This window comes from Callorhinus ursinus, unplaced genomic scaffold (assembly GCF_003265705.2).
Source record: "Callorhinus ursinus isolate GAN/ISIS: 27379988/994484 unplaced genomic scaffold, GSC_fseal_2.0 scaffold124, whole genome shotgun sequence".
In the NCBI taxonomy this organism is placed as follows: Eukaryota; Metazoa; Chordata; class Mammalia; order Carnivora; family Otariidae; genus Callorhinus; species Callorhinus ursinus.
Window position 1 is genome coordinate 748,214 of NW_027397186.1, and position 12,163 is coordinate 760,376.

General features: G+C 45.8%; 1 protein-coding gene across 1 annotated transcript; it reads right to left on the minus strand.

Annotated features, from left to right (window-relative positions):
• Positions 1-917: 917 nt before the first annotated feature.
• Positions 918-8,547, minus strand: LOC112820643 (nuclear RNA export factor 3). The gene is made up of 11 exons (XM_073889943.1): positions 8,511-8,547; positions 6,875-6,923; positions 6,499-6,519; positions 4,750-4,857; positions 4,475-4,584; positions 2,647-2,683; positions 2,228-2,296; positions 2,087-2,142; positions 1,840-1,947; positions 1,656-1,720; positions 918-1,547 (listed from the first exon to the last, which is right to left on the minus strand). The coding sequence occupies exons 4-11, from the start codon at positions 4,795-4,797 to the stop codon at positions 1,180-1,182; spliced, it is 861 nt and encodes a 286-aa protein (XP_073746044.1). The 5' UTR covers positions 4,798-4,857; positions 6,499-6,519; positions 6,875-6,923; positions 8,511-8,547; the 3' UTR covers positions 918-1,179.
• Positions 8,548-12,163: the final 3,616 nt, after the last annotated feature.

Here is a 12,163-nt window from a genome sequence, read left to right on the forward strand (position 1 = left end):
ACCCTCTACTATGTCTGCCTCCCAGACTCCTTGGCTGGTACCTGTAGCCCTCCCACAGAGTCAACCTTTGGAGATTGTCTGCCACCTTCCCCACATTTATAGGTTTATACCTAAACCAAGGACAATTTTATTTTATTTTATTTTATTTTTTAAAAGATTTATTTATTTATTTTAGAGAGAGAGAGTCGGGGGGAGTGAAGGGCAGAGAGAGAGTGAGAGGGAGAGAAGCAGACTCCCCGCTGAGCACAGAGCCCAATGCCAGGCTCGATCTCAAAACCGGAGCCGAAATCAAGAGTGGGATGCCTAACCAACTGAGCCACTCAGGCGCCCCCAGATCAAGGACAATTTTATACCTGCATTTACTCTGTACAACAGCCCAAGGAATGGGCAGTCTAATCTTCATTTTCAGAAGAAGATACTGAGTCACAGAGAGGTCATGTGACTTCACCAAGGTAAAACCCCTGGTGAATGGTGGGGTCAGGAAGATAACCCACACTTCGATTCCAGACCCCATGCCCTTGACCACTAAGCTAGACATTTTGGGTCTACCTGTTTGCTTTCTACCATATTGAGAAAATTCTGAGGACTGCATAACCACATTCCCACACCCTTGAGCCCAGGCTGAGTTGGGAGTTCCATCCACAAGACAGCACTCACCTGGAATTGCTCTCAGGCACAGCAGTGAAGGTTTAGATGAACACAGAACTGAGACAATCCTCCCACTTCAACAGCAAATAACAAACAACAAGACTCCCTTAGAGTCATAGATGCTTCACACGCTCACACGGCATTCTTGAGTCAGGGTCTCGCTTGATATTCGTGCTGAAGGGGACAATTGTTCTCTGGAGGTCAGAGTGTCCAGTATGGGGATGGCAACAATAGCAGCCATCTGCTCCCAGTGACAAGGACCCCTCCTATGTGCCAGGTCCTGTGACAACCACTTCATTAGTTCATTTGATGCATTTTTCACAGATACCCAAGAGATGCACATTATTAGTTCCATTAGCAAATGAGGAAACTTCCAGGTTAAGAGCCCAAGGTCACAGAGTAAGGATCTAGGGTGAGAGCTGTCCAACTCCACAGACTGTGTCCCTAAAGCCAAAGCTGTGTGGGGCAGACCGGCACAGACCTAGTTCAGACCAGGATGCTTTGAGGGCAGCGTGGAGATGGGAGAACACATCAGGAATAGGAAGAGAAGGGAAGGCACCAGGGAAGCTGGGAGCGTTCTGAGAGGGAGCCCAGCCAGCAGGGAGAGAGCAGAGATGCATCTGGGGAGGAGGTTCTACACACACGCACCTTCCTTGAACACCCCGTTGACAGAGAAACAGAGCATCGTTCCGTGAAAGGGAAGAACCCAGGTGCTAAGTCACCTAAACTTCCTACCCACCCGTGGCTTTCTGCGGCTGCCCGAGGGAGGAAGCTGGTGCTCACCGTCTGGAACCACATGTCCACCATGAAGGAGCTGAGGTCATGCTGAGTTTGAGGCAGCACACAGAGGGAGCACATGATGTCACATTTTGTATGCTTCAGCAGCTGAACACGCAGGGCTATGGGGGTGGGGGAGGAGAAACAAGCAAAGGTCAAGGGTTGCCACACCCTAGGCCCTAAAATGATCACTTCACACCCCTTTCCCTGCCCAGTCTTCCCCATCACACACGCACAGGGGTCCTTGAGCTTCTTCATATTCCTGCTTTCCTTGAAGTATTTGCACAAACTGCTTCTAGAGAGAAAGAGGAACAGGAGGTGGTGGTCTGGCCGGTGTGGGTGTTTCCAGGAGCTGCCCAGTATCCACTGGGGAGCCACAGGGCCCAGGAGCAGAGTTGGAGCTTTGCTACTCACGGGGCTGACTCCTCGGGGTTGAAGGGAATGGCCAGGGAGAAGCAGGCCTCATCGTGGTAGGCACCGAGGAGACCCTGACGGTCTCCAGAGTCGTAGATCGAGTAGTACCTGTGGGAGGGCAATGAGGACCGTCTGTCTCTGTGGTGTGGATCCCAAATGAGATTTCAAGACCCAGTCGGCAGTCCTGAGCTTGGGTGGCCTCACCCATCCCAGCCAACCCCTTCCCCAGATTCCCAGGAGTACTTACTGCTGCAGGAATTGCAGGACTAGACTCTTCAGGGCATCAGATCCAAAGAAGCTTCCCTGGAATCACAACAGTCCTCAGGACCACGGCTGATAACCCCTCCTCACGCACCACCCAAAGCCCGGCTTGATCCGCCCTCCTCACCTTGCAGGTCGGTAACCTCTTGTGGGCTGCAATACTGAGGCTGGTTGGTGAAGGTGAGTCCTGGCTGTCCTGGGGAAAGGAAGAGGGAGTGGGCAGTGTGGACCAGGAGCTGGTGCTGAACAATCAGGGAAAGGATGGGCCCCGGAGAGGGTGAGGGTCAGAGGCCAGGTGCGAAAGGGCCCTGGAAATTACATGGGCAAGACTACATTTGGGGTCCCTGTCTTGGGGTCCCTGATGCCCCTGGAGAACATGGTTGAAGGCGATCTGGAGCCCTTGTTGGGTTCCCACATGGATCTGGACCTCCATGAGATTGAAGGGTCATGAAAATTGTAACTTCTGCAAGACCTAAATGGCTTCAGGGCAGGTTTGGGGCAGCATCAGTGCCAGCAGAGGAGTCAATGATCAACGAATACACCTACCAGGCATAGTAACTTGGGAAACAATTCCAGGATGGAGCTGCAGAAATCCAGACAAAACAGAAAAGTCAGTGAAACGTTGCAGGTGTCCTTCATCATGAGAGCAAGCACACTTACACCTGACACACAGCCCAGTATGTCCCACCTACACTGCAGTGTCCTAGGCTTCCAGAGCCCTTGGCACCTCCCTTGTGGATGGGCCTAGAGGGAAAGCACACACTCTCTTCCCCCTCCTCTCTCTGATTCCATTCCTCGACCCACCCCCTCCTCCCTCTCTTTACCCCTGGGTGGATCCCACCTAAACTGTCCTGACTCCCATCTCCAGTGCCACCAGAAGCAACATTTGGAGCCCAGGCTCCAGGGCTGCCTTCTCCTTCCTGCCTCCCTTCCTTCCTTCAGGTCCCTACCAAAGGCTCCAGAGAGAAGAGGGAATGGGGTGGAAGCCCAGGGCTCTGCTACCTAACTAGGGGTCCAGCACGCTGCAGGACCATGACACCCCCCAGGGTAGCCCAGGATGCTGGGGCAAGGAGGTGAGTGAGGCAGGAACCAGGAGGCAGAGGGGGAGAGCGAGGGGGATGAAGACAGAAGAGGGGTTGAAGGTAGGAAGGGAAAGGTGAGAGAGACATAGGGGAGTAGAGACAAAAGAGGGAGAGAAAGCAAAACAAAAGGAAGGGACAGAAGCTCTACCATGGTGGTGAGGGTCAGGGAGGAAGAGAGGAGAAGGGGGAAATGGCTCTCTGCCTGCGGTCCTTTCCTTCATCTGCCCTGGCTGGCCCTGGCATCCGACGTAGGAATGGAAAACATGCCAGTGTTGGGCTGGGGGCCCACTGCACGCCGGTTGAAACTTTGTCACCTGTGTGAACTCAGTCTGAGCCGGGCATGGGGAACGAAGCAGCCACGGGGGCAGGAGACCTTCCCCAGAGGGAGTAGAGGGTCAAGCCCCAGGTCAGCATGGAGCTGAGGGTCTGTGGTTCCCTCTTATGATCACCGCCTTCCCTCCTGATGACCCCAGTGCACCTGTGCCTGTCCCAGTCGGTTCCTTGCCTGAGGGATTATACCCATGTCGGGCTACCCACAGGGCTCCTCTGAAGGACCAGTCTGGATGAGGTGACGTGCGGAGGGAGGGGAGGGGGCAGTGCCTCTGAGAGGCCTGTCCTCCTGCCCTCTCAAGCACCTCTGCCCTCTGGCTTCCATTCCTGTCTCAGGAAGCCCTCTGCTCACTGGCAGTCACCCACTTCTGGCCCCCTGACTCAGGGAATCCTGGTTTCTCCCAAGGAGGGCCCGGCTCCCCGCAGGGGGTCAGAGGAACGGATGTCATGATGGCAGTCCCCCAGGACCTCGGCCCTCAGCATGCGGCAGGAAAACCACCAAGGCAGCCTGGAATTGGAGGGGGGATACATTTGGTTCAAGGAAAAGAGGGTCCCTCTCAGAACAAGGGAGGGAAGCCCTGTCTCGGCAGGGAGGCGGAAAGGCCCATCTCAGCATGAGGCCCTGGGCTGGAGGGCCCCGCTCTGTCCAGGGCACCAGCACCGGGCTCAAGGTGGTCACTCTGGTCCTAGTGAGGAAGGGGAGCCCTGTTTCGTAGATCACACTTTGGGGATGGCACACCAGAGAAGGCTGGGTGCAGACAACCTGCAAACGGGCCTCAGACCAGACAAACTGGTGAGCAGGTCAGAGGAAAGGAAGGAGATGTCTAAGCACAGGCGAGGGACACAGAGAAGAAAGCATAGGGCCTCTGGTCCCCCCAAAGGAACAGAGCTGCTGCCTCCTCCAAACAGGCACCGTCAGGCATAGTTCAGAGTCCCACGGGGTGACACAGTGTACAACTGACCTTATGTTGGTTGATTTATCAGGGAGGGCGGTGCACAGGGCACTTCTATCGGTACTCATCTCTTCTGGCTGCAGACTTTTGCCCTCGTCCAACTCCCCTGCAGACTTCACCTATAATTATGGGGAGGAAACACGTGGAGCAGAGAGAGATGACCAGGATGACCCTGCAGCTCCAGTCCTTCCCTTCTCCAACAAATCCACTTCCCTGACTCTTGTCACCATCCCGTGAGCACTCCCAACCTCCTTTCAGAGAAGGATCTGGGTACCACACCTCACCTCACTGTTGGAGAGGTTCAAGCTCTCGATGCTGGCGGCATTCTGCATAGTGTTGGACAGGCCATCCAGCTGGCTGGGTGTCTTGGTGCTCGGGTTCGAGGGCAAAAGCTATGATGAGGAAAAAGTTAGAGTGAGGACCCCAACAGGGGGTATCTGAGACCAACCTGCCTCTTCTACCTAATCTCTCCCACCTTCAGCGTCAGTCTCAGCACTGGGACTGAGTCCTCACCTTGGGCATGTTCTTTTCATGGGTCTGCAGGGAGGCAGCCATGCTGTTTCTAGGATTTGGTACCCTTTCAATATCATGGGTGATCAAGTCTCCGAGAAGCCGAGAGGAGGGAATCAGAAGGCTGAGAGAGGCCCGGCTGGTACAGCTCCAGCACCAACCCCTCCCCACGTTACCATCCCTAAGTCTCCTTCCCAGACAGGCCCCTCTGCCCTCACCTGCCCTAGAATTACTCCTGTAGGCATACCAGGGGCAAAGAGGACCCTCTGGATGTTAAGAGATTGCTGGGAGACTACATATCGTTTGTTCAGGGTCAGCTGCGGAGTTAGAGATGGGGTCAGTGGCTCTTGAAAACCAAGCAAGACTTATTTTGCAAAAAAATTATTGTTTATCTTTGGTAATAAGCGTAGAGTTATTTTGCAAACAAATTATTGGTTATATTTGGTAAAAATTAGGGTGATTATAGAGACAAGATATGTTTCGATAACACATCTTTGTAAATAGTAGATTTTGACACTATTTGCTGTAAACTGGACTAGGTCCTGATTCCTCCAAGGGTCCTCCAGTGCCAGGCTACAACTCTCCAAACTAACATTCTGATTTTTCTCCCACCTTTCTGACTTGGAATCATTTAAGAACGAAACCTTCCCTTTTCCTGAAGTCCTGCAAATGAAATATAAATGACTTGATGTAAAGAAATCCCCATAATAGCTCTTTAGTTGACACTCTTTGTGCTTACTGCTCTATGGGACACTCAAGAAGAGCACCAAAGACATTCGAACTGCAAACCAGAAAGTTCTGTTAGATTGCCACTACCTGCCCTCACTCTATCTAGAGGCTTTAAGTCTGACATCTAGAAGTCTCATCAGCTGGCTACCCTCAGAACTCAGAAACTGGCTTAACGTTTGATCCAAATATGAACCTTTGTTTTTCTTTTGTTTCCATAGGAATGCCTTTGATTTGATACCTGATTACCTGAAACATACGTGTAACTTTGAGAATATACCTGCATTACTGCCTCCTGAAATTAGTTTGACTAAACCGACCTATTGCTGGGACTAAGAGACGGGACCAACAAGATGAAACAATACACCTGCTCCATATTTAATATGTGACACTCCCAAGGAAGTATTCGTGGAGGGACCTGAAGGGGGTCAGGACAGCCCCCACCTAAATATGGCCACTTTGACATGTGGATTATTTGAGCTGAAGGCGCTAGAGAATCTGCAGACTCGAGAGAAAGTTCTGTCCCTCCTTTAAGCACACAGAAAAATCTAAATTGGGGGTCTTTCCCAGAATAAGAGTTATTAACAGAGATAAATTTTATCTGAGTGATGCATGTATATGGTAGGTCAAACATCTCAGTGCCAAACATCTGCTCCTGTTATCACCGTGTGAAGTGCATTCCTTTCCTCTGAAATCCCACACCGCTACTCCATTCTCCTTGGTTCAGAATGACATCTATACCTCATGTTGCCTGATTGCCTTTGAGATTTACGTGACCGTGGATTCCTCATACGTACATCTATTAAATTGAAATTCTCCTGTAAACAAACAAACAAATAAATAAATAAATAAATAAATAAATAGCTCACTCACTCACTCATGGGTCAAAGTAGAAGTCTCAAGGGAAATTTAAAAAATTTAAACTGAATGAAAATGAAAATTCAAGATCAAAATTTGTGGGATTCAGCAGCACTGAGAGCGAATTTATACCACTAAATGCATACATTAGAAAACAGAAAAATGTTTCAAATCAATCATCCAAGCTTCTACTTCAAGAATATAGAAAAAGAACAGCAAAAGGAACCAAGAGCAGGATAAGGTAGACAGTAATAAAGAGTAGAAATCAAAGAAACTTAAGAGAAAAATAACAGAGGAAATGAATGAAATGAGCACCTGCTTCTTTGAAAAGATCCATAAAACTGCCAAACCTCCAGGAAGACCACTAAAAAAAAGAAAGAAAAAACATAAATGACCAAAATCATGGTTTAAAGAGGATGTCACTACAGATTGTGCAGACATAAAAAATATAATCAGAGTATATTATACTATGGGTAACACTACACACATCAGTTTGACAAACCTAGATAAAAGTAACCAATTCCTTACAAAAAACAATCTGCTATAACTCACCCTATATGAAATAGACAATTTGAAAAGTCATCTATTAAAAGAATTGAGGCTGTAATTTAACAACTCTCCCCCAAATCCAGGCCCATATGCTACTACTGGAGAATCCAATGGTAAGGGGAGATTTAAGATCAATTCTACAAAATCTCCACCCAGAAAATAAAAGAGAAGGGAATATTCCTCAATTCATTTTATGAAACTAGGTATAACCTAATACTCAAACCAAAGGAAGGAAGGAAGGAATGAAAGAAGGAAGGAAGGAAAGAGGAAGTGAGAAAGAAAGAAAGAAAGAAAGGAAGGAAGGAAGGAAGGAAGGGAGGAAGAAAGGAAAGAAAGAAAGAAAGGAAAGAAAGAAAGAAAGAAAGAAAGAAAGAAAGAAAGAAAGAAAGAAAGAAAGAAAGAAAGAAAGAAAGAAAAAGAAAAAGAAAGAAGAAAGAAAGAAAGGGAAGAAGTAAGGAAGGAAATAAAGGGAGGAAATAAGGAAGGGAGGGGGGAGGGAGGATGGAAGAAAAAAAATTACCTTACATATCCCCCATGAGTACAGATGCCAAAATCCTTAACAACATATTAGCAAATAGTATTCAGCAATATATAAAAAATTATACACCATGACCGAGTAGAGTTCATTCCAAGGATGGAAAGATGTTTTTCATTTTGTTACTATGGTGTATTACATTTATTTTCTTTCTTTTTTTTGCCTAAAGAATAAATAAATTTATTTATTTATTTGCCTATAGAATAAAATTTTTTTTAGTTTTTAAAAATTTTTTATTTAAATTCAATTAGCCAACATCTAGTACATCATTAGTTTCAGAGGTAGAGTTCAGTAATTTATCAGTTGCAGATCACACCCAGTGCTCAGCACATCCTGTGCCCACCTTAATACATTGATTTTCTAATGTTGAACCATCTTTGTGCATAAATCCCAATTGGTCATGACGTATAGTCTTCTTAATATGCTGTTGGATTCAGTTTGTTAGTACTTTGTGGAGGATTTTTGCATGTATATATAGAAGAGATATTGGTGTGGAGTTTTCTTGTGGTGTCAGTCTGGCATTGGTATGTGGGTAACGCTAACCTCATAGGAGGTGTTAGGAAGTGTTCCCTCCTCTTCTACTTTTTGGAGGCATTTGAGAAATATTGGTACAAATCATTTAAATGTTTCAGAGAATCCAACTGTGAAGGCATCTGGACCCGGGCTTTGTTGGGAGATTTTTGAATACTGATTCATTAGAAATAAAACAGGCACCTAATAAAAATTGTAGTGCTGTTTCAGACCTGTTAAATGATTACTTATGTAAATACTACAAGATTTATATAAGTTTACTTGATAAAAATGTGAAGTGTGCTTGTAAAAGTCGGTGTCTACATGCAGAAGAATGAAACTGGACCATTTCCTTACACCACACACAAAAATAAACTCCAAATGGATGAAAGACCTAAATGTAAGACAGGAATCCATCAAAATCCTTGAGAGGAAAACGGGCAGCAACCTCTTCGACCTCAGGAGCAGCAACTTCTTCCTAGAAACAACGCCAAATGTAAGGGAAATACGGGCAAAAATGAACTATTGGGACTTCATCAAGATAAAATGCTTTTGCATAGCAAAGGAAACAGTCAACAAAACCCAAAGGCAACCGACAGAAAGGGAGAAGATATTTGCAAATGACATATCAGATAAAGGGCTAGTATCCAAAATCTGTAAAGATCTTATCAAACTCAATACCCAAAGAACAAATAATCCAATCCAGAAATGGGCAGAAGACATGAACAGACATTTTTCCAAAGAAGACATCCAAATGGCCAACAGACACATGAAAAAGTGCTCAACATCACTCGGCATCAGGGAAATCCAAATCAAAACTCAATGAGATACCACCTCCCACCAGTCAGAATGGCTAGAGTTAACAAGTCATGACATGTTGTCGAGGATGGAGAGAAAGGGGAACCTTCCTACACTGTTGGTGGGAATGCAAGCTGGTGCAACCCCTCTGGAAAACAGTACGGAGGTTCCTCAAAAAGTTGAAAATAGAGCTACCATATGACCCAGCAATTGCACTACTGGGTATTTACCCCAAAGATACAAATGTAGTGATCCAAAGGGGCACATGCACCCCGATGTTTATAGCAGCAATGTCCACAATAACCAAACTATGGAAAGAACCTAGATGTCTATCAACAGATGAATGGATAAAGAAGATGTGGTGTATATACACAATGGAATATTATGCAGCCATCAAAAATGAAATCTTGCCATTTGCAACGACGTGGATGGAACTGGAGGGTATGATGCTAAGTGAAATAAGTCAATTAGTGAACAGCAAGGATCATATGATCTCACTGATATGAGGAATTTGAGAAACAAGACAGAGGATCATAGGGGAAGGGAGGGGAAAATAAAACAAGATGAAATCCGAGAAGCAGACAAACCATAAGAGACTCTTAATCTCAGGTAACAAACTGAGGGTTGCTGGAGTGGAGGGTGGGTGGGAGGAATGGAGTGGCTGGGGGATGGACATTGGGGAGGGTAGGTAGTATGGTGAGCACTGTGAATTGTGTAAGATTGTTGAATCACAGACCTGTACCCATAAAACAAATAATTCATTATGTATGTTAAAAAAAAGTGGGTGTCTAAAGGGTTACAATTTGTCAGTTTCCCTGAAGTGGTGGAAGAGGGGTTACCTTAATCAGACAGAATGTTCTAACACCCGATGTGGATGGGTATGGCTCATAGCAAGCACCGTGAACTGAGGGAGCTGGTTGATGTTTGGGGTATATGTGTACCCTTTTGTGTGTTCTTAGGTATTCAGCTTGGCTCAGTTTCCTTCTTTCACCTAGTATTTCTCAGAAATAAACTGAATTTCAGTGAAACAGATTTATGTTTTTAAAAACAAACTTGTTTAGAAAACAATTTGAATGTACCACCCTCACAGATAAAATTACTACAATAATTTTTTCCTAGTAATTTTTAAGTTCAGGACAACGTTATTGGCTGGGTGGTAAGATTAGGCATGAAAGAAACCATGTGATAATTGTCTTTCTCTGCTTGACTTATTTGACTTAGCATAATCCCCTCCAGTTCCATCCATGTCAGTGCAAATGGTGGGTGTTCATCCTTTCTGATGGCTGAGTAATATTCCACTGAAGACCATAGGGGAAGGAAGGGAAAACTGGAGGGGGGAACCCAGAGAGGGAGACAAGCCATGAGAGACTCTGGACTCTGGGAAACAAACTGAGGGTTTCAGAAGGGAGGGGGGTGGGGGGATAGGGTAGCCAGGTAATGGGCATTAAGGAGGGCACATGCTGTGATGAGCACTGGGTGTTATACGCAACTAATGAATCATTGAGCACTACATCCAAAACAAATGATGTACTATATGGTGGCTAACTGAACATAATAAAAAAGATTAGGAATGAAATATATATGTTTAATTATGATATATATGTTAAATTATAATATATATTTAATTATTATATGTTATATATTTTTTATCTCATACCTTGTACAGATTTTCTTGCTGGTAATTACTACTGCTTTTAATAACAATTCTAGGTTGATATCAGTTTCCCTTCTCTCTACTGATTTTTTATATATCAAGGATATTAATCCTATATCAGGCATAAATATGTGGCAGTTTTTTTCTTCCCATCTCATCATCTGGCCATGTGCTCTTTAATACTGTCTTTCCCCAAAGGGGTTGTTTCAAAATTTGCATAGATTTGTATGGCTAAGAATTTATACTGTTTTCTGTATAAAAACATTTGACTAATATACTAGGAGCTCAGAACACCACCCCCCAGGTTTACCAGAGTAATAGAACATTCCCCATCTCAGCAGCCACATGGCCCTGGGGAGCATACACAGCCTGGGCTTGGCCGGGGGGGGGGGAGCTCCAGGATTTGAGTCTCTACTCCACTGTTCCCCAAGAGTTGCTGACCCTCTGACTTTCCCTTTCCTCCTCAGTGGACCAGTGAACATAATACCTGCCTCGAATGGATTTTGCGGGGATTTGACAGAACATGCAATGGCATTCTTTATTATCAAAAGAATCAGGGATACTGGGTGGAACAAAAACAGAGAAAAACCAGCCATTTGGGTGAATAAGTGTCACCCTTACCAGATAACCTTTGGTTTCTTGGGTGAGCTGGGCCTCTCACCTCAATTGCAGGCCAGAGAAGAAAGATCAGGATTGGGAAGATGACAAGACCAATGTCTCCTCTCAGAGTTTTAGGTTTCAGGATCATGAAGAGCTTCATGAAGGCCTTTTCTGGGACCTTGATTACAACGTGGAAGGAGTGATGGGAGGGAGCTGGGAGATCAGCAAAGCCTGGAGCCCTGAGTCTCACCCTTTTCACTTGGCCTAAATTCTCAAACCTTACCTTGGGCACAGCAAGCACTATAAGGCTCTGGTGTAGGCCAAGTGGTTGTCATAAAGGTATCTGGGGTGGAGGAAGAAAAGGCAACGTCCATTAGGATCAAAGTAGATCAAAGTAGAGATAGTCTGAGATACTCTGACAGCACAGTGCCATTTCCTGATCTATGAGACAGAAACATGCCTCCACATTTACTGCATCATATGCAGTAGAATGAGCTCTGTGGCAGTGTGTCATGGGAAAAAAAAATCCTGGTACCTAGGTGTCTCTAGATGAGGAAACTGAGAATAAAGGAACAGGTTCAAGAAATTCATAAAAGTCATGCACAACTGTTCAAAAACAACTAGCTGGGTTATATGTGCTGAGACCGAAGTGTTACATGTGATAATGAGTGAAATAAAGAAGCAAAACAAATTACCTGCAAATTTCCATTATTCACTCCCTTAATCTTCCCAACTCACACCTATCCCTGCACACTTCGGTCACTTACGATCTTATCCAGGGGCCCTCCTGGGCATCATCCATGGCTGCAACTCCATCTTGCTCCTAGAGGGGTGAAGAATGAATCCCAGAACTGGTTTGTTCAGACGATGTATCACATCTCCCATGGGAAGGACCCCAGCATCTTGTTCTTTGAAAGAAGCTAATTTGGTATCATGGTCTGAAATTGGAAAAAACACA

Bases quoted from the DNA above. Each gene is read 5' to 3' on its own strand.
- LOC112820643 (XM_073889943.1), bottom strand. From the start codon at position 4,797: ATGCAGAATGCCGCCAGCATCGAGAGCTTGAACCTCTCCAACAGTGAG. The intron at 4,585-4,749 runs GTGAGGTGTGGT...CCATAATTATAG, and splicing joins TGAACCTCTCCAACAGTGAG to GTGAAGTCTGCAGGGGAGTT. The intron at 2,297-2,646 runs GTAGGTGTATTC...TCCTTTCCCCAG, and splicing joins TTCCCAAGTTACTATGCCTG to GACAGCCAGGACTCACCTTC.